The sequence below is a fragment of the Ornithorhynchus anatinus genome, chromosome X5, assembly GCF_004115215.2.
Source record: "Ornithorhynchus anatinus isolate Pmale09 chromosome X5, mOrnAna1.pri.v4, whole genome shotgun sequence".
NCBI classification, from domain to species: domain Eukaryota; kingdom Metazoa; phylum Chordata; class Mammalia; order Monotremata; family Ornithorhynchidae; genus Ornithorhynchus; species Ornithorhynchus anatinus.
The window spans coordinates 2,243,502-2,264,203 of NC_041753.1; the positions used below are offsets into that span (position 1 = coordinate 2,243,502).

At 60.4% G+C, this 20,702-nt stretch overlaps 1 protein-coding gene across 4 annotated transcripts; it reads left to right on the top strand.

The window, feature by feature from the left end:
- Nucleotides 1–714: 714 nt before the first annotated feature.
- On the top strand, nucleotides 715–19,760 carry ARNT (aryl hydrocarbon receptor nuclear translocator). Of its 4 annotated transcripts, none has more exons than XM_029055640.2 (22): nucleotides 715–883; nucleotides 10,306–10,405; nucleotides 10,921–10,965; nucleotides 11,162–11,206; nucleotides 12,233–12,277; nucleotides 12,479–12,692; nucleotides 13,083–13,296; nucleotides 13,502–13,604; nucleotides 13,886–13,951; nucleotides 14,232–14,317; nucleotides 14,839–14,915; nucleotides 15,195–15,329; nucleotides 15,653–15,727; nucleotides 16,288–16,439; nucleotides 16,724–16,834; nucleotides 17,252–17,321; nucleotides 17,725–17,860; nucleotides 17,977–18,097; nucleotides 18,260–18,428; nucleotides 18,820–18,991; nucleotides 19,133–19,341; nucleotides 19,622–19,760. In XM_029055640.2, exons 1-22 carry the CDS (start codon nucleotides 859–861, stop codon nucleotides 19,709–19,711), a joined length of 2,460 nt encoding a protein of 819 aa, XP_028911473.1. In that variant the 5' UTR covers nucleotides 715–858; the 3' UTR covers nucleotides 19,712–19,760. The 4 variants fall into 4 exon arrangements, with proteins under 4 accessions (XP_028911473.1, XP_028911474.1, XP_028911475.1 ...); XM_029055641.2 differs by having other exon boundaries at nucleotides 18,823–18,991; XM_029055642.2 differs by lacking the exon at nucleotides 19,133–19,341 and having other exon boundaries at nucleotides 716–883.
- Nucleotides 19,761–20,702: the final 942 nt, after the last annotated feature.

Consider the following 20,702-nt stretch of genomic DNA (forward strand, 5'->3'; position numbering starts at 1 on the left):
GACTTGCCCAAAGTCACACAGCCATCAAGTGGCAGAGTCCACATTAGCACCCACGCCCTCTGACTCCCAAGCCCGTGTTCTTTCCACTAAGCAAGACAGGGACAGTGTCCAACCTGATTAGCTTGTATTTACCCCAGCGCTTAGTACAGCGCTTGGCACATAGTAAGCACTTAACGAATATTATTATTTTTTTAATCCCCTTCAAAGAGGAGCCCGTCGAAGCTTCCCCCTCAGGGCCAGTCCTGGATGGGGCTGTGGAAAACGAGGAAGGAGCTCTGGAGAGAATTTAAAGAAAAACAAAAGTTCCGAAAAGTCCGTGGTGACACCTCCCACGTGACCACCCCCGGCCTCCCGCAACCAGTCCTCTGGGGGAATCCGCTGCCGAGCAACGCCTTTTATGCCTTCGTCGCGATGACGTCACCTTCCGCCGACGCACGACGGGGCGTGGCCTGGAGGGGGAGACTCCCTCCCCCGCCCGGCCCCCCCGGAACGTGCCGGCGTCCCTGAGGCCCCGCCCCCTCGGCCGCCCGGCCCCTCCCATTGGCCCGCCGCCTCCGCCCCCCTTCCCCGCCCCCCCCCCCCGGAACGTGCCGGCGCCGCGGAGGCCCCGCCCCCTGGGCCCCCGGCCCCTCCCATTGGGCCGCCGCCTCCGCCCCGCCCCCTCCCCGGCCGACGCCGACTCCGCCCGGCGCGTCGGCCGGGGAGGGTTTTCCGCGGCGGCCATCTTGGTTCGGCGGCGGCTGAGGCGGCTCCTCCGGCTCCTCCGGGGAGCGACTCTCCCCTCCCTCCCCCGTCCCCCCGGACTCGGCAGCCGCGGCTCCTCCTGCTCGGGGGGGGGCGGCGGCGGCGGCGGCGGCCATGGCGGCGACCGCGGCGAACCCGGGTGAGGAGCCGGGGCGGGGGAGGGGCGGGGGCCGGGGGAGTGACAGCGGGGCCGAGTGCGGGGGGAGGAGGGCGCCGCACCGGACCGGACGGTGACAGGGCTGGGGGCCAGGGCGGCCGGGGCACGGGGGCAGGGGCCTGGAGAGGGGAGGGGGCTGGGGCCGGCGGCCCCAAGAGGGGGAGGGGTTGCGGGGGGCTGAGGAGGAGGGGGTGGGGCTCGCCAGAGGGCTGAAGGGGGCCAGAAGACACCGAGGGGAAGGGGCGGCGGGGGCGGGGGGCAGAAGGCCGTGAGATGGAGGAAGAGGAGGAGGAGGAGGGCCCCAAGGTGGCCGGGGTGGGGGCTGGGGTTAGAGGGCAGTGACAGAAGCCAGGAGGTGACCGCAGGCTGGCCCACAGACCCCTCCTCTCCCCGTCTTCACAGTCCTCCGATAAAGCTCATCTCCTCCAGGAAGCCTTCCTTGACAAACCCCTCAACTCCCCACCCTATTTTCCTCCCTACTGGGTCACTTCTCCCCGCGAGTCCTCACCCCCTGAGCACTCAGGTACTCACCCCTCCTCACCCCCTGAGCACTCAGGCACTCACCCCACCACTCCTGTACCGGCCTTTATACTCGCCTTCATCCCCGGCTTCTAACTTATTGTAGAATCTGCCTCCCCCACTGGATTGAAATTCTTTGAGGATAAGGATCGCGTCTACTTATTCTCCCTCGAGGAGCAGCGTGGCCTAGTGGATAGAGCCCGCGTCAGGGAGTCAGAGGACTCGGGGTCTGTCGCCGGCCCTGCCACTCGTCGGCCGCCGGACCTGGGGCTAGTCGCTTCACTTCTCTGTGACTCAGTTACCTCATCCGCAAAATGGGGATAAAGACCGTGAGGCCCGTGTGGGACAGGAACTGCGTCCAACCCGATTTGCTTGTGTCCAACTCAGAGCTTAGTACAGTGCCTGGCACACAGTAAGCCTTCAACAGATGCCACTATTATTGTTATTACCGCGCTCTTTAGAGTGCACAATAAATACTGTTGAGTAATTGGTAGGAGAGGAGTGGGGAGTTTGGGGGGAGGTCCAGATGGTGGGCGAGGGTCGTGTTCAAAGAGAGACAGGAGCAGGATGCTAAGGGAGTGAGTTTGGGGAGAGGTGTGAAGCAGGTCTGGGAGTTGGATGACTTGGGTTTTAATCCCGGCCCCACCATTTGTCTGCTGTGTGACCTTGGGGAAGTCACTTCACTTCTCTGGGCCTCACCCAATGTAGGACATGGGCTGTGCCCAATCTGATCCCAGCACTTAGTATAGTGCCTGGCACATAGTAAGTACTTAAAAAATGCTATTGAAAAAGTAAAAGGGTGGCCGGGTTGTGACTGGTGTCTTCTTGGAGAGAGGGTCTTGTGGGAAATGGATCCAGAGGCCGGGGTGGGGACACCCCTCAGAAAGGATGTAGGGGACCCAAGGACTGTGGATGATTGTTTTGGCGAGGATCGGGTTGGGGTACGGGGAAGAAGGAAGAGGTTAATGAGGCTGAGGTCTTGAAGCTGTGTAGGCTGGTCCTGCAGGCCTCTGTCTGATTGGGGTCACCTCACTTTATGCCTGTCTTTTAGGGGTGCCGTAGATGGTGGTGATTGGGGAGTTGCTTGGTGTTCATTAGCTCTCTAATTTATCTTACTGTCTGTTTCCCCGACTAGATGGGGAGCTCTCCGAGTCCTCTCCCAAGCACTTAGTACAGTGCATTGCACGTGGTAGGTGTCAATAAATGGCATTGATTAATTAGGGGAAATGGAAGTTGACTCATCTTAAAGGATTCCTGATGTTTTCAATCACGCCCCCGCCGCCCCCCCCCCCCCCCCCCCCCCCCGGATATGTTGCTTTTTTCGCAGCTGGGCAAAACGGGACCCAGCGGGTGGAAAAAATCCCGCAAACTGGAGTTTTCCCCCCCAAATGGGTGTGGGGTCAGGCTGACTAATGGAGTTGGGTTTCGGAGTGGGGTGGCAGGGAAAATCGCTCCTCCCCACCATCTGTTATTCTAGAGGCATCGATGGTCCTGTGGATGATGCCCCCCCTTTCTGTGCCCCCCCCCCCGGAAGGAAAGAGAGCTCAGCCTGCTGGAGGGAGAGGGAGAAGAAGTGCCCCCCCTCCTCCCCACCGTCCCCTCCCTTCCTCTACTTTTCCTGAATCTCCCTCCCCTGCCCCTGGCCCTACAAAACAGCAGTTTGGTGAGGGGGTGGGCTCAGTGTCCCGAGCCGGCCAGTGGTCTGTGCCAGGAGGCTAATGGCATCCTTAGAAACCTGCGCCAGCTCCTGTGACCTGCTGGTTATTGTTGGGGCAGCCTTGGCTGGGGCCTGAAAGGCCTGGGCCTCCCAGCACTGTTGGACCCACCTCAGGTCAATCACAGCCCTCCTCCCTGACCAGTAATCCTTCTCCCTCTCCACCTCTTCCCCTCCTGCTCCCCACTCACCCCCCCTTTCTTTTTTTAAAAAGTACTTACTATGTATCAGCTGCTGTTCTGAGCACTGGGGTAAATCCAGAGTAATCAGGTTGGGCACAGTCCCTGTCCCACAAGGTGTTCACAGTCTTCATCCCCATTTTACAGATGAGGGAACTGAGACCCAGACAAGTGAAGTACCTTGTCCAAGTTTCCAGAGCAGATAAGTGGTGGGGGCAGGATTAGAACCCAGGTCCTTATGACTCCCAGGCCTGGGCTCTATTCATTAGGCCATGCATTCCTTCTCTCCCCACCTCCTCCTATTCTCTGTCTCCTATTCTCCCCCCACCTTCCTCTCCCTCCTCTTCTCCCTCACCCACTGCCCCACCCCAGCTTCCCTTGTTTCGGGAACTGAGCTAGTTCCCCGCCCCTCCCCAGATAATGATGATCCACTTCTCCTCTTTATTTCCCCTGGTGGGCACCACCTGGGCACTGCTCAGGAAGTGCTGAATGATGGAATAAAACCGTAGTCTCCTGCTACAACTGACCCGGTAGTGACCACCAGCCCCCCGTGGCCATGGTCCAACCAAACCAGGGATTCCCCCCCCCCCCCCGCCACCCATGACTTCCCCCGGGATCGAGGACACAGTTGGGTCAGCTGTTGCCCCGCTCCTGGGCTAGTTAATAATAATAATGATGGTATTTGTTAAGCTCTTACTCTGTGCAAGTCCCTGAGCCATTACTGAACAAACAGTTGTTTCTCCCTCCTCAGCTGGGGCAACATTTTGCATCAAAGGTGTTTTACTTTTTAATCAATCGTCTTTATCGAGCCTGTACTGTGTGCAGAGCACCGTCCTAAGCACTTAGGGAGAGCAGAATATAGTAATATAACAGACACATTCCCTGCTCACAAATGAGCTTTAACCCCCCTCCCTGGGGCACCTGCCCCCACCCACAAGGAGTTCTGGCTGGAATGTCTTTCTCTCCCCCACCTCCCACTCTCTGGTGAGCGAGACCCATGCTTTCCGTGGGCGCTGGTGGGGTGATGTAGGTGAGGGAGGTGGAAAATTGGCGTCATGATCATTTGGCGGCAGACAGACCTGCTTTTTTTTGCGGGAGGGATGCGGGGGTGAGGGGTGCTTATCAAGGAAGCGAGGAGGATCGTCATTCTTTGAGCAGAGAATCCTAGATTGGAAGCTTCCTTCCTCTAGACTCTAAGCTACTTGCGGGCAGGGGTCGTATCCAACAACTGTGTCGTATTCCCCTGGGGCCATAGTACAGTGGTCTGCACTTCGAAACTGTAAGCTCAGTATGGGCAGGGAATGTATCTACCAATTCTGTTTCATTGTACTCTCCCAAGTGCTTAATACAGTGCTCTGCACACAGTAAGTGCTCAATAAATACGGTTGATTGCATCAAGTAAGAGCTCATAAAGTGCCACAAGAATGAGGAGATCTGGTTTCTAATCCTGGCTTGTCTGTGGTGTGAATTTGGTCAAGTCACATACAAATAATAATAATTGTGGAATTTAAGTGCTGTGCCAAGCACTAAACTAAATGCTGGGGTAGAAACAAGATAATCAGGTCCCACATGGGGCTCACAGTCTACGTAGGAGGAAACTTCTAACTTCTCTTTGCCTCAGTTTCCTCATCTGTAAAATGGGGATGAAATGCTTGCTCTCCCTCCTCCTTATATTGTGAGCCCTCAGTGGGATAGGGATGGAGTGTGAGCTGATTATATCTCCTCCAGCATTTGGTTCAGTGCTTGGCACTGAGCAAATACCATTATTATTATTATTATTGTTAATTTTGCTGGCCTGGAGCGTGGCCTGATTAGCTTTGACAGTGGTTTGGGTTAGAATCCCTCTGATTCCCAACCTTCAATCAATAGAAGTGATTGAGCACCTACTGACAGCTGAGGCCTCTACGCAGCACTTGGGAAAGGACAGTAGAACTAGTGGACACAATCCCTACCCTCGAGGAGTTGGCAGCCCAGTGGGGGAGATGGGCACTCAAACAATTAATAAGCATAATAATTATGGCCTTTATTATAAATTTACTGTGTACCAGCTGCCGGAGTAGATATGAGATAGATCAGAGAGTCTTTGTCCCCCACGGGGCTCACATTCTAAAGGGACGGAGAGTAGGTTATTTTATCCCCATTTTACAGATGAGGGAAGTGAGGCCCAGAGAGGTTGTGGTTTGCCTCGGGTTACACAGCAAGCCAATGGCAGAGCTGGGAGGAGAACTCAGGTTTCCAGGCTCCTCCCAGACTTAGACTGTTTCCATCAGGTCACACCTTTTGAACCCCTTATTACAACACTTTTTTTTTTTTTGGACACACACTCCACTGGAGTTGTTTTCAGAGATGGCATAATTCCCCATGTGTGCCCTTGGGGAGTGGTGAGTCTGGGCAGGGGAAGAGTCTGGGCTCAGGGATTTTATTGCAGTTCGTGATCGCAGCGGGCTGTTGACTTTGCTTGAGGGGAGTTGGGGGAACGTGTTTCCCCTTCTCATGGGCAACCTCAGAGCCCCCCCTCCCCACTCTCCGGGTCCCCAGCCTTGCCACGAGGTGTCCGTTTATTACAGCCGGGTGGATGTGAGGAGGAAAGTGGAGAGAGGCAGATCTTTATGGATTTGAGGTTTGCATGGGGGCTGAGGTACAGGATCACTTTGTCTGAGAATCCCCCCACTTCTTTAAGGTTTTGGTCCTAAGAACCTCCCCCCACCCCTGGCTGTCCATTATCCTCAGGAAGAGAGTGCTGGCCCCCAGCCCTCTTTCCTCAGCCCCCAACGATGGCCCGGTTCTCGTCATGGGTGCTGGCAGCCTGACCCTGACCTTTTATTCTGTCCGTCCGTGGCCGAGGTCTGTCTCTTTGGAGAACTGCACCAAACAGAAGAACCCATGTCCTAGTAGATTAACCATGGGCCTGGGAGTCAGGTGGCCCTGGGTTTAATCCCAGTTTCACTGTGTGTCTACTGTGTGACCTTGTGTTAAGGACTTGCCCAGGTCTCAGTTCCCTCATCTGGAAAATGGGGATGAAGACTGTGAGCCCCATGTGGGTCAGGGACCAAGTCCATCCTAATTAGCATGTATCTACTCAGTGCTTGGAACAGTGCTGGATACATAGTAAGCGCGTAACGAATACAATCATTATTAAGAAACCCAGAAGCCGTCCCACTGGTGGGGGGCAGGCGCTGACCGCTTCCTTATTAGGTCCCAGGCACCCACCTGGTTCTCAGACCCCCAACCTCCCCTTCCTCTCCCATCCCCCCTCTATCACTCCTCTCCCCCACCTCCTCCAAGAGGCCTTCCCAGACTGAGCTCCCCTTCTCCCTCTACTCCCTCTGCCACCCCCCCTTCACCTCTCCGCAGCTTAACCCTCTTTTCCCCCATTTCCCTCTGCTCCTCCCCCTCTCCCTTCCCCTCAGCACTGTACTCGTCTGCTCGACTGTATATATTTTCATTACCCTATTTATTTTAATGAAATGTACATCGCCTCGATTCTATTTAGTTGCCACTGTTTTTACGAGATGTTCTTCCCATCGACTCTATTTATTGCCGTCGTTCTTGTCTGTCCATCTCCCCCGATTAGACCGTAAGCCCGTCAAACGGCAGGGACCGTCTCTATCTGTTGCCGATTTGTTCATTCCAAGCGCTTAGTACAGTGCTCTGCACATAGTAAGCGCTCAATAAATACTATTGAATGAATGAATCCCCCACCCCCCAACCTCCCCTTCCTCTCCCATCCCCCCCATCACCCTTTCCCCCCACCGCTGACCTTCCTAAGAGATTAATAGGCAGTGGAGGGAGGCGGGGGGGCATCAGGGTAGCTGGATCTTGGGGCATTCAAAAGTGGCGTTGTCCCAGCCTGGTCTGGGACATCGTGAAGGGGAAGATGGACGGACAGCTGGGAGGGGCCTTTATCAAGATTAGTGGGGAGGCAGGCATCCCCCTTGGCCACCTTCCACCGGCAACCAGCTGCCTTCACCTCAGGAACTGCAGCGATCAGGCAGTCAATTGTATTTACTGAGCGCTTTCTGTGCGCAGAGCAGTGTACTAAGCACTTGGGAAAGTGCAGTATAATAACGTAACAGAGACATTCCCTGTCCACAAGGGGCTTAAAGTCTAGAGGAGGAGACAAGCATTAATATAAATCAATAAATGACAGCTGTAAGTGCTGGGGGGGGGGCGGCGCTGAATAAAGGGAACAAGTCAGGGCAACGCAGAAGGGAGTGGGAGGAGAGGAAAGGAGAGCTTAGTCAGGGAAGGTCTCTTGGAGCAAGTGGGTCTTCAATAGAGTTTGAAGGTGGGTAGACCTGGGCCCATCCCTGAGAGCAGTGGGCCAGCTTGTGCCACCCACAGCCCACTGGTACAATCGTAGCCATTCTAGTGGTGGTGCTTATCATACGCCTTCCACCTGCCAGACGCTGAGTGAAGCACTGGGGTCGATTCACGGTAACCAGTTTGGACACAGGCTCTGGGCCTCATGGGGCTCACAGCTGAAGTGCAGTGAGAGAGAGTTGGTTCTGTTGAGAAGCAGCATGGCCCAATGGCTAGAACCTGGGCCTGGAAGTCAGAAGGACCAGGATTCTAATTCCTGGTTCGCCACTTGTCTGCTCTGTGACCTTGGGCAAGTCACTTGACTTCTCTGGGCCTCAGTTAATGCATCTTTAAAATGGGGATTAAGACTGTGAGCCCCATATGAGGCAGGGACAGTGTCCAACACGATTATCTTGCATCCATCCCAGAGCTTAGAACAGTGCCTAACCCATAGGAAGCGCTTCACAAATACTACGGTTATGATTCCCGTTTTACAAGTGGGGAAACTGAGGCCCAGAGAGGTAAAGCCAGAGGCCGCAGAGTAAGCTGGGGTTCATTTTGGGATTAGAACCCTATCCTCTCTGCCTCTCCCTCACCACGTCCCTAGTGTGCGCTTCCTACACGGACTCCATCCCCGTGCCCCCACCAGGCTGGCTATGGGACCCCAGGGAGTCTGGGTTGCCAGCGGGTGGCTGGGGTACCCCACTTTGAGAAGCTAGTGGCCGGAGCAGGGAGGGGCCGGAGGAAGGAGACCCCGAGTCTGGTCCCAGCCCCGCCTTCGGCCGGCCGTGTCCCATCCCCCCCACCCAGTGTCCCCTCGGCCAGTCATGAAACCTCTCTGGGCCTGCGTTTCCTCCTCCGTGGAATTGAGACAGTGAGCTTTGCCCCTCCCCACCTCCCACCGGGGCAGATGTGGGAATCGGTGGAGGGGGGAGGTCCTTCATTCAGTGAGTCAGTCATATATACTGAGCCTTACTGTGTGCAGAGCACTGTACTAAGCACTTTGGAGAGTACAGTGTAACAATAAGCAGTCACATTCCCTGCCCACGATGAGTTTATAGTCGAGAATGAGCTTACAGTTTAGGTCCTCCATGAGACACCATGGTTAAGGGGTTTAGCTAAGCTGGGGGAGGGGGCGGTGGAAGCCCCCCCACCCACTTCTGTCCTGGCCGACTTCCCGCCTGCCCTCTCCCCTCTTTAAAAGGCACTTCTCTGAGGCTGCAGCCCTGCACCTTTGACCCCAGATGTCCTCGTCGTCGTTCCCCGGGGAACCTTGCAGTACGGGGGTGTTGGGGGGAGAAAGGGGGAAGGAGCACGCAGCCTCTTTAATTAACGAATAAATCTGGTTTCAATCACATCTGCTGCAGCGGGGACTATTTACTGTCTGTTTTCTACCTCTCACTCTCGCTCTACTTCGAGTTGTTTCCCCCCTCCCCCCCGGCCTTCTCCCGCACAGAAGGTTTCCAGGAGGTGGGGGATTTCAAGGACTCCAAAGATGGGGAGAGTGGGTGCTTGGGGTGGGGTTTTGGGAGTTTTACAGCAGCCCCTCTCCCTCCCCCAGCTTCCACCAGCCCCTCAGGGACAGAGTAGGAAGTTGAGAGCTGGCTCCCATGTCCCTTTTTTTATTGTTTTAAATGATTTTATTATACATTTACTGTGTGCCAGGCACTTTACTAAACGCTGAGGTAGATACAAGGTTGTCAGTTGGACTCAGTTCCCATCCCACATGGGACTCACAGTCTTAATCCTCATTTTCCAGATGAGGTAACTGAGGCACAGAGAAGTCAAGTGGCTTGCCTAAGGCCACGCAGCTGACAAGTGGTAGAGTGGGATTCAAACCCAGGTCCTTCTGACTCCCAGGTCCGTGTTCTAATCATTAGACCACGCTGCTCTGTCCCTTTATAGCCTAGCCGGCTAAAGGACAAACAGCTTCAGATTCCCCTCTCTCCCCCAACCGTCAAGTGTCCCTGTACCCCCTTCCCCATCCTTACATGCCCCCTCTCATATCGTCGTCAGCAGCAGCCCATCATCTCCGCCTCCCCGTGGCCCTCTGGATAGCAGGATCTTGGGATCCCCCCATCCCCAATCCAGAAAGCTGCCAGGGAGAAGAGGAAGGTGCCTCGGGCCTGAGGGAAGCTGGGGAAGGATCTGTTAATTGGCATCCTGCCCTTCCAAAGTCTGGTCTCAGATGCGGCCCTGCCTCGCTCCTTTCTCTGCCTCTCTGTGTCTCTCTGTCTCTTTCGCTCTTTCTGTCCTTTTCCCAGCCTCTCCCTCACTCAGTGTCCACCTCCTGTCCTTTTCACTCTGTGCCCCCTTCTCTCTTTCTCTCACTCTTTCCCCTCCCTCTCTCCTCCCCCTGCCTCTTCATCTCTTCCCCGCTTCCATCTCTGTCTCTCTCTCTCCGGGCATTCCAGGTTGAGGCCAGGGCAGAGATTGACGTTTCTGATGAAGCGCCCCCAAACCCCTCCCCTCTTGGCAAGGAACCCATTTCTTTAACAAAAGGAGCTTTTGAACATACGAAAACAGTGTGTGGTGGCCCTGAGCCCACAGGGTGGGGCCCCGGGGAAGTCGTCAAAGCAGGGGTCTCCCTAGGAAGCTAGATCTGCGGCAGTGAGGGTCCTGCTGGCAGGGACCCCAAGGAGGCAGGTTTGAGGTAACCGGCTTCTTTTGCGCATTCTGTCTCCCTGCAGAAATGACGTCGGACGTGTCACCGCTGGGCACGGCCCTGGCCCCCGGAGTCCAGACTGGAGGGGCCGGCGTCCAGAGGGCCATTAAGCGGCGGCCACCAGGGTGAGTGAGCGTCGGGTTGGGGAGAGGACGGGGGGCGGGGAGGGAGTTTGCTCCCCCACCAACATATCTCCCAGGGACTTGCTTCTGGAGGGGACGCAATGTGGGCCCAAGTTCTCCCCAGCACCCTCTTCTTCAGGTGCAGGAGTGCTCACTGCCATCTGCCTGCCCATTTGTCCCTTCCCTGCATGGCCCTCCCCCAGGCTCCAGTCTCCTCTACCCATCCCTCTCTTCCTCCAGGGTGCCCCCAGTCCCCTCTCTCTTTCTTCCCTGCCCCCAGCTGACCAACCCCCAGGGGCAGGCAGAGCCCAGACAGACAGACCGACTGACCTGGCCTGAGTCTGGCCTGCTACTGATTCCTGTTGGGGTTAGAATGTGGAGGGTGAGTCAAGGAACAATGTCCTGGGGTTGGGGAGTTGATAGTTGCTCCCCTGAAGGTCCCCAAGAGCTTCTTGGGGGCAGGCTGGTGGGAAGGGGGTCCCTGGGGGATAATGGGCCTCCCTCACTCTCGTTACCAGCTTGGATTTCGACGATGACGGTGAAGGGAACAGTAAATTCCTCAGGTGAGAGTCCTCAAGATGTTCTACTCCCCAGCCTTCCTCCCCCTGGTTTGGCCCCACCAAGCCCTCCCCACCCCTGCCCATGGCTGAGGCCCAACCTCGGGTGGTGGGTGGGGGTTTGGAGGGAGGGAGCCACCCCAGCGTGCAGCACTCTGGGGTCCAGTCACTCCGGGCGCCCACCGACCCACTCCCTCTCCAGGTGTGATGACGATCAGATGCCCAGTGACCGGGAGCGGTTTGCCAGGTGAGTGGGACCCAACACTACCTTGATCCAGAGGTGCCAACTGATGCTGGAATCACTGGGGAGTCAGGAATGGAGCGGGGAGAGTCAGCTGTGTCAGACGTTCTGTGCTGGGTCACTGGGGGAGCGTTGGGGCATTTGGGGGAAAGTCTAGGGCAGTGGGATGGTCTGTCTGACTAACCACGAGAGTGGGGGATCTTGAGGGGATATCAGCTCACGGTTCTTCCCAACGTGCTGGTGCCAAGGGCAGAGGCAGAGCCCTGGACCTTCTGGGACGGCAGGGGTAAGGGTGGGGGCAGGGGCTGTCCCTCAGGGGTCATTGTTCTGTCAACTCTCCAATCAATCCCAGTCAACATCCCAATCAGTCAGCAAAGCAGTGGTATTTTTGAGTGCCTACTGGGTGCAGAGCACTGGACTAAACGCCCAGGCAAGTACAATAAAATAGAATCAACCTCTGCCCACTAAAAGGGGAGACAGACGACGTAAATGACAGAGAGGGGAAATGGGGCCATGTAAAGATAGGGACATGATGGCTGAGGCGAGCATCCAAGGGGTCCACAGCCAAGGGCATAGGTGACATAGGGGAAAGCGGGGAGGGGAAGCGAAAGTCAAGTCAGCGAAGGCCTGGAGGAGACCCTCAAACGCTTGCCTCTCTCAGGGTCCTCCCCAAGTCCTCAAAGGTCAAGCCCGGCCTGTTTCCCCCATCCTCGCCTGGCCCCAAAGCAGCCCGGCGCCACAGCTCCCAGGTTGGCACTGCCCAGGGAGACCGACACAGCATCCTGTCTATCTCCTGGACCTTCTACCGTCCCCAGGAGACCCCCTTTCCTCACTCCTCTCCACTTCTAGTTCTAGTTTTCGTGCCTCTCTCCTCCAGCCCCCGACGCCCAACCTCCCACACCCCAGCCCCGACACCCCTATCCACCACCAGTTGTCCCAGGGCGGAGGCGGTGGCCTGTCCCCTCAGCTCCCTGCCCCCTCCACCGCCCCACTTGGTTGGGCTGTGGCTCAGTTGGCCGGTTCCGTCTCCAGGTCGGACGATGAGCAGAGTTCGGCGGACAAAGAGAGATTGGCCAGGTAGGGCTGGGGTGCCGCAGTGTGGCAGAGTGGGTACCCCCCTCATCCTCCCCACCACCCAGCCGCGCTGCCCCGGACGTTCGGGGTTCTGCTTCCCCTCCGCGTGCTCCACCCCGGGTCTCCAGGGGTGTTCCCCACCGGCTCATGGCCAAGCTCTTCCCCCGGGCCGACCCCCCCCCGTCCTCCCCACCGCCCGTGCAGAGAGAACCACAGTGAGATCGAGCGGCGCCGGCGCAACAAGATGACGGCGTATATCACCGAGCTGTCGGACATGGTGCCCACCTGCAGCGCCCTGGCCCGCAAGCCCGACAAGCTGACCATCCTGCGCATGGCCGTGTCCCACATGAAGTCTCTGCGTGGGACCGGCAACACCTCTGCCGACGGCACCTACAAGCCGTCTTTCCTCACCGACCAGGTCCGTCCGCACCCTCCACCCGTGCCCTACCTGTGGCATGCCCGTGTCGTAGGGGCCGGGGGGAGAATGGGGAGGAGAGATGGGCAGAAGCAGGGCTGTCACAGGGTGACCCCTGACCTGAAAGAACATGCTGCCTGTCGCCGGGGATGGGGCGGATGCCAAATCCCAGGCCGAGCCATCCACCCCAGGCACTGATGGCGTATCAGAGCCAGAAGCACCTGCTCAGGGTGGCCACAGGGGAAGGGACGGGATGTTGGAGTGAATCCCGTGTACCTGGACACCTCCGATCATCTCCCCCCACTCCAGGTCATCCCCCCCCACATCCCATCATTCCCATTCCCCTGTCATCCCCACCCGCCCCAGTCACCCATCCCCCTTGGGCCCATCCAGGAGCTGAAGCACCTTATCCTGGAGGCGGCGGACGGCTTTCTGTTTATCGTCTCGTGCGAGACGGGCCGCGTGGTCTACGTGTCCGATTCGGTGACGCCCGTCCTCAACCAGCCGCAGTCCGAGTGGTTCGGCAGCTCCCTGTACGACCAGGTGCACCCCGACGACACGGACAAGCTGCGGGAGCAACTCTCCACCTCGGAAAACGCATTAACCGGTGAGCGGCCCCCTAGGTGTTATCCCCCTGTCCTTGTCCCCCTGCCTTCCCTATCCCCTCTCTGCCACCTGACCTCCCCATGTCACCTCTGGGACTGGAAGCCCTCCCCCGCCCCGGTGTGCCACATCCTACCACTGCCCCTCACTGGCCCCTGCTGGCCCCACGGCCACCCCACCATCCCCAGCGTCCCTGTGTGCCCCTGCAGGCCGCATCCTGGACCTGAAGACGGGGACAGTGAAGAAGGAAGGGCAGCAGTCATCCATGCGGATGTGCATGGGGTCCCGACGTTCCTTCATCTGCCGTATGAGGTGCCGGGGACAGGGGCTCAGTGGGGCGGTCGGTGTGGGCGAGGGCTGGGAGTTGTGGTTTCAGTCATTTTGGTCTTGGCTCTGTGGCTTCCCTGGAGTGGGAGGTGGGTGGGGGATGGGGAGGGTCCAGCGATTCCAGGCTCAGCTCCTGCCTCCGCCTACCACCCTGCCCAGCCATGTGACGCCGCGCCCCCCCCGCCCCCCGCGCCCCCCCCCCCCCCCCCCCCCAGCAACGCCAGAGCCTCACTTGGGGTCTTACATGACTCACGTGTCTGGGACAGGTGCGGCAACAGCCCGGTGGACCCAGTCTCCATGAACAGGTTGAGCTTCATGAGGAATCGGTGTCGGTGAGGACCCCCACCCCACTTGAGGCTCTACCTCAGCCCCCAGACCTATTTCCCTTTCCACCTTCCTGGTGGCTGCCTGCGCCCAGGTCTTCCTTCTGCCCTTCCCCAAGGCTGGGCACTGGCTTACCAATCATTGGGAACCGAGGAGTGGGGAGGACGTGACGACTCGGGACCCCCGGGTGGGGGGCCTGAGTTGTATGGCAGACGTGAGCTAGGGTCGGAGAGCCAGGGGTGGGCCGGAGGGAGCCTCAACCGTGGGTGAGCCTCGTGTGTCCCCCAGGAACGGCCTGGGGTCCGTGAAGGACGGGGAGCCTCACTTCGTGGTGGTGCACTGCACGGGCTACATCAAGGCCTGGCCCCCCGCAGGTGAGCGGGGGGAGCGGTTGGATCCACCGGGGGGCTCGGGCCCAAAAGCGCAAAGGCTGCGGCCGTGATCAGGCTCGGAACCATGGGGTTTCACCACAGTCATTGCAAGCAGTGCTGTCAGCGCGCTTTGCTGGGTGCCTGCTGGGTGCGGAGCGCTACTGTTCTCCGAGCAAAGGGCCGGGCCCTTCTGCGTGCCCAGCGCTGTGCCGGAGGCCTGCGGAGCGCACACGAGGAATGACAGGCACGGTCCCTGTCCTCGAGGGCCTTGCATTCTGTGGGGGCGGGCGGGGACAGAGACCAGTCTAGCTGTCAGCCACTAGGCACGGGGCAAGTCCATTAGCGGAGGACAGACAGACGGGTGAGGGGCGAGGCGGTCCAGGAGGGAAGGCGGTGGTCAGGGCAAGGGTGTTGGGCCGAGCCTCGTTCCCACTTCCCCAACCACTCCGTGTGTCTCCCGTCCCGCGTCCCCCGCCCACGTGTCCACTCCTGCCCCTTCTTCCCGTGTCCCCGCATTGACACAGGTGTCTCACTGCCGGATGAGGACCCGGAAGCCGGCCAGGGAAGCAAGTTCTGCCTCGTGGCTATCGGCCGGCTGCAGGTGAGCCCCCAAGAGCCAGGGATGGGGGGAAGGGGCAGGCGAGTCCTTCCTGGGGGCAGGAGGGGGCGGTTTGGAGTTCTCCAAGGGCTGCCGTTTTCCACCCTCCTCGCCTTCAGTCCTATCTCTCTGGCCCCAGTCCTTTCTCTTCCCCGGCTGCCGGGGGAACGGCCTGGTGTGGCGGAGTGAAGGGCCAGCCAGTGCTCAGAGGCTGGGGCAGGGGGCCGGGGAAGGGTTTGGGTGGGGCCGGGCAGTGGGTGAACCCTCAGTCTTCTGCCGCAGGTTACCAGCTCCCCCAGCTGCAGCGACCTGAGTAGCACCTGCCAACCCACTGAGTTCATCTCTCGCCACAACACCGAGGGCATCTTCACCTTCGTCGACCACCGCTGTGTGGCCACCGTGGGTTACCAGCCACAGGTCAGGGTCCGCATGGGGGCCGACAGAGGGGGGCATGCTGTCCCTGAGCCCCGGCCCCCTCCCTCATTCGGTTTCCGGACATCTGAGCGTGCAGGGACCGTCCTCCCCATCTGCACTCCCCTGTCCGGGCCCCGACTCGAAGCCAGCCCTCCTCTAGGGGCCCGGAGCCACCCGTGGTCCCGAGACTGCCCCCTGGGAAGGGCCGATTTAATGTTGGACCAGAGCGAGGATCCCTGGGGTTCCCTGCTGCCCTTCAGGGATTCCTCCTGCCCCCTGGCGATCCCTCCCGCCCCAGGATGCTAATTGCCCTCCCCCGGCCCCAGGAGCTGCTGGGAAAGGACATCGTGGAGTTCTGCCATCCCGAAGACCAGCAGCTCCTGAGAGACAGCTTCCAGCAGGTACGTGCCACCGATGTCACCAGGCGGGACGGACGGGGCTGGGGTCAAGGTGAGGAAGTCAGAGCCACCCTGGGGTGATCCCCCAGGAGAGAGACGGGGTGGGTGTCATCGGCCTGGGAGAGTTCTCTTGGCGGCGCCTCTCTGGGGTCCTGGGGTTGGCGGACGGAACGAGCAGCGGGACAGATGGGTGGGGACCGTTATGAACTGTCTGAACCCAACCCGACAGGGAGACAGGGTAGACCCACGGTGGTGGGGCTGGGGAGGAGGTGCACACCCTGTCGTCAAAGAGCTGCCAGGATGGTGTGGTCAAGGGGTAAAGTGACAGGTCAATGACCCTCTCAAGAAAGAGTCAATGTCTCCGAGGCCAAGGGAAGGGGCTGGGTTTGGGTGGACACGGGAAGCCGGCCAAGGGCTCAGGGCGGGTGGTGGCTTGGGGCACAGGAGGATGGGGGCCCAGGTCGGGGGCCCGGGGAGGGAGGTTGGTTTGCTTGGGGCCGTTAACCTGAGATCCCTCTCCCCTTGCCCTGGCCCCGGTACCGAACGTGTGCCAAACCTCACAGGTGGTGAAGTTGAAAGGGCAGGTCCTGTCCGTCATGTTCCGCTTCCGGTCCAAGAACCGTGAGTGCCTCTGGATGAGGACCAGCTCCTTCACCTTCCAGAACCCATACTCGGATGAGATCGAGTACATCATCTGCACCAACACCAATGTCAAGTATGGGTCCGGGGGTGGACGCTCTCTTCCTGCCAGGCTGGAATCCTGCTGTGTCTGTGTGCCCAGCGCTGTCCTGGGCGCCTTCAGAGGGGATTTAGGCTAAAAACTCCGATTTCTCAGTTGCAACCTGATTTCTTTCTGGGCCCAGCTCTGAGGGCCAAGGGGTGTTGGGGAGAGGGAGGGGGAACACAGTGAGGGTGGAGGGCTTAGACCGCTCCCCCCGCCCCCCACCCATCTAAGCCTGCGCTTTTTCTCTCTCCCCGCATCCGGCCCCAATCTCCCAGGAACTCCAGCCAGGAGCCGCGACCAGCCCTGTCCGGTTCCCTGCAGCGACCGCAGCTGGGCCCGACGGCCAGTCTACCCCTGGATATGGGTCCTGGCCAGCTGGCCCCCAGGTGAGGAGCTGGGATGGGCAGAGGTCCCCCCATCCCCATTCCCCCCCCCCAACCCCCACCACTACCATCCAGGTGGCTTAGCTAGCCGGGAGGCCCACACTCTTAACCTTTCAGCCCTACTGATGGGGAGTCAGGTGGGGAGATGTAAGGGGGTGGGGTTGAGAGGTATCTTATAGGAGAGGCGACCCCAACCTCATAGTTAAGGACCAGCTCACCGGGCCTCAAGAAATATGGTCATTCTTACCGGGTGGACCTTAGTCCTGGAGTTGTGGCCACCTACTCCTCTCCTGATTCTCTCCGACTCCCCTGCTCTCTCATGTGGTCTGCCCCAGCCCCCCCTCCAATCCATCCCTCCCATTTCCCGTGTGGTTTGCTCCCAGTCTCTCACATGGTGTGTTCTCCTCTGGTGACCCCCAGGCAGCAGCAGCAGCAGCCGTCAGAGTTGGAGACGGTCCGAGATGGGCTGGCGGGCTACGATCCCACCCAGGTGAGCCGGCCGGAGTGGGGTGCTTAGAGAGGTGGCCCGGGCCCCCTTACCCAAGTGGAGGGGTATAGCATGGCCTGTCCCCACCCCTCTCAGTCCCTGGAATCATGGCCAGTGCCCGGGGTGGAGGCGGTGGGTGGTGGCCCAGGACCCCAACTGTCCTGGGGCTGCGGGGGTGAGGCTGGAAAGGGACCCCGTCACCCAAGTCAAGCAAGTGATGGGGGCTGGAAGGGGGCCAGTCAATCAAAAGCATTTACTGAGCGCCTTCCCTAGTGTGTGCGGAGAGCACTGTACCGATTACTAGGAAGAGTAGAATCAAGTGGTCGGTGGGCACGATCTCTGCCCTCGAGGAGCCGACGGGTCAGAGGACGTAACGGAGAATGTATCCCCACCCCTGCCCCTCCAGGTCCAGGTGCCGGTCCAGGCCGGGACCGCGGCGGGGCCGGGCCCCGAGCTCGGGAAGCCGCTGGAGAAGGCCGACACCTTGTTCAGCCAGGACCGAGACCCAAGGTTTGCCGAGATCTTCCCCAGCCTGAACCCAGGTACCCCAGTCCCCACCGGCGGCCCGAGGGAATGAGGCAGGTGGGGGTTGGTGACAGATGGGCAGGTCGATGGGTGGCCCCTCCCCCCACCTCCTGCCGCCCTCCTCCTCCCGCAGACCAGAGTAAAGCCGTGGCCTCGGGCTCCGTGGCCTCGGGCGCCGTCCCCACTGGTCAGCACCTGTTCTCCCAGGCAAACGCCTTCCCCCCAGCACCTCGCCCGGCCCCCGACAGCTTCCGGTGAGACCCACTGCCCACACGGGACCCGGCTTGGGGGTGGGGAGCCAGGCACACGAGCGTTTTTGGGGGTAGAGGGGGGTGCATGCATGTGTGTGTGTGCGCGCAGGCTTGGGCATCGGCCCGTCCCCTGTCCCTGAGCTCGGTGCCTGTGCATCTACCTAGGAGTGGCAGCCTCGCCCCCACGGGGGGCATCGCCCAGCCGCCGCCGCCGGCCTCCGCGGGACAGATCCTGGCGCAGATCTCTCGCCATAGCAACCCCGCTCCAAGCTCTGGACAAACCCCCACCCCTGCCTGGGCCTCAGGCACCCGCCCCCCAGGCTTCGTCGCCCAGGTAACACCCCCCGACAGCCCCCCTCCCAACCAGTCTCGGCTTTCCTGTCTGTGAAATGGGCAGAGCTGATCTGGCCCCTCCATACCTCCCTTCCTTCCCTCCCCCTCCCTTGCTTCTCTCCTTGTCCCATCCTCCTCCCCTCCCCTCCCCTCCCCCAGAGTCTCCCAGGCGGGCTCCCTCCCCGCTACCCAACAACTTAGCCCCATCAGGCTGGGCTGGAGCTCAGAGCAGGAGGAGCGGGAGGGGGCAGAAGGGCCAGCTCAGATATGTGGTGGGCGGTGGGGTGTCTGTCCTGGCCAGCCAGGCCCACAGGGGTCGTTCCTTCAAGGCTGATCCCCTGCCTCTGTTCTGTTGCTCCCCGTGGGGCCCCCCTCCCACGCACCGCCCCCAGCAGGCAGCGGCAGCGGCCTCCCAGGCAGCCAAGATCCGGTCCCCACCTTTTGGGCCGGGGGGCTTCCAGACCCCCTCCTCCTTCAGCCCCATGTCCCTCCCGGGAGCCCCCACCGCCTCCCCGGCGGCCACCGCCACCTACCCCGGCCTCGCCGCCCGCGGAGCCAGCTTCGGTGAGACCCTCCCGCCGGGTGGTGGGCAAGGGGGGCGGGTGCGGGGATGCACCTCCGGGTGGGGGGTGGCGCCCGAGCAGGGGGCCGCTCGCCTCTCCCCCGGGCGCCCCCTCACGCCCGAACGGTGTGCTGTGCCCACAGCCCCCGAGGCCGGGCAGACGGCGGGCGTGTTCCAGGCACGAGCGGCAGAGGGTGTCGGGGTGTGGCCCCAGTGGCAGGGGCAGCCCCAGGCCCAGCCCCAGTCCCAACCCCAACCCCAGCTCCACCGGCCGGGCTCCGGGGAGCCGTGCGGCCCGCCACAGGCTCAGCCCCCGCCCCAGCCCCAGCCCAGCCAGCCTGAGGTCTTCCAGGTGAGGGTACCCAGGGGAGGGTGGTGGTGTGGAGGGATGTCCTGTTCAGGGTCTGCGGGGGAACCCGGCTTGGTCTGCTCTAGGCAGAGCCACGGGGATTATGGTCTTGGGGGTGGGAGAGGGAGAGAGGGTGGTTTTGGCCATTGGGAACACGAGTCTTCTAGGTTCGCTGTCTCCCCCTCCCCATCTGCTTCTCTTCTCCCCCATCTCTCCTCTGCCCCGGTGTCTCTCATGTCTTCTCCCTGTCTCTCCTGCCTCTTCCCCCCTTCTCTGGAAACAGGAGATGCTGTCCATGCTGGGAGACCAGAGCACCAGCTACAACAACGAGGAGTTTCCTGAACTGGCCATGTTCCCCTCCTTCTCTGAGTAGCCCGGAGGCGGCAGCAGGGGCAGGGTGAAGAACGGGGCCGGGAACCACACCGGAGACCCGCTTGTCTGTCTGTCCGACCTCCCGTCCGTTCCACTCGCATCAGGCCCCAGTCCTTCCGTCCCCCCCCACCCCCCGTCACTGCCGGGCTCCATTAAGCGGGCATGGGAGGGGGACTCTGACTTAGAGGGGCTCCCTTCCCCCAGTGGGAGGCCACTGACCACTGCAGGATGTGGCCCAAACCCTGGACACTTCCTCCAGTAGAAACTGTCCTTGGGGCAGTAGGGTCGGGTGCAGGGGGACCACCCTGCGGCCAGGCCTTCAGGGCGGCCTCAGGGCAGTGCCAACAGCCAGTTGGGGGGGGTTGCTGGGGAGAGTGAGAGAGTGAGTGTGTATGTGTGTCTACATCTGATGAGATGGGGCAGTGTCTGTGGGTGCGTGCATGCGGTTTATGTGTCTGGGCCAGCTTTGGGGCACGAGAGCTGCCTCTCTGCCCCCACCCCTACCCCGCCACGGTCCAACTGGGGGGTGGTGTCTTTTCACAAGCCATAGCCTGATCCCAAATGACTTTTGTCCCCTTCCCCCCCACCCCCTGCAGGTTTCCTAGAGGGCGGGAGCATGCAGGGCCCAGCCCTAGCTCCCTTGGGGTGAGTGGGGTGGTCAGATGACCGCTCACTTCCCAGCCTGGGGGACCACCCTCCCCTTTCCCCTCTTCCTCCTTCCCAGGTTCCCTCCACAGTTGGGAATGGAGTATTTGCCAAAGATTTGAAAGAAGCGGGTGGTCCCGGGACAGCCACCCCGGGGTCCGGCTGTGGGTCTGAACCGGCCCCTGCCATGGTAGGACCAGGGGGCTCTGGCCAAGCCCCCTTCCCCTCTGCCCTCTTGTCAGCCGAGCTAGTTGCAATAAGCGGGCGGGTTTGGTGTCCTCTTCCTGTGTGGCTCCATCCTCCAGCACACTGCTCCCTCCCTCGTCCCCGGCCCGCTTAGGCCCCGA

Bases quoted from the DNA above. Each gene is read 5' to 3' on its own strand.
- ARNT (XM_029055640.2), top strand. From the start codon at position 859: ATGGCGGCGACCGCGGCGAACCCGG. The intron at 14,318-14,838 runs GTGAGCGGGGGG...GCATTGACACAG, and splicing joins CAAGGCCTGGCCCCCCGCAG to GTGTCTCACTGCCGGATGAG. The intron at 16,835-17,251 runs GTGAGGAGCTGG...GGTGACCCCCAG, and splicing joins CCTGGCCAGCTGGCCCCCAG to GCAGCAGCAGCAGCAGCCGT.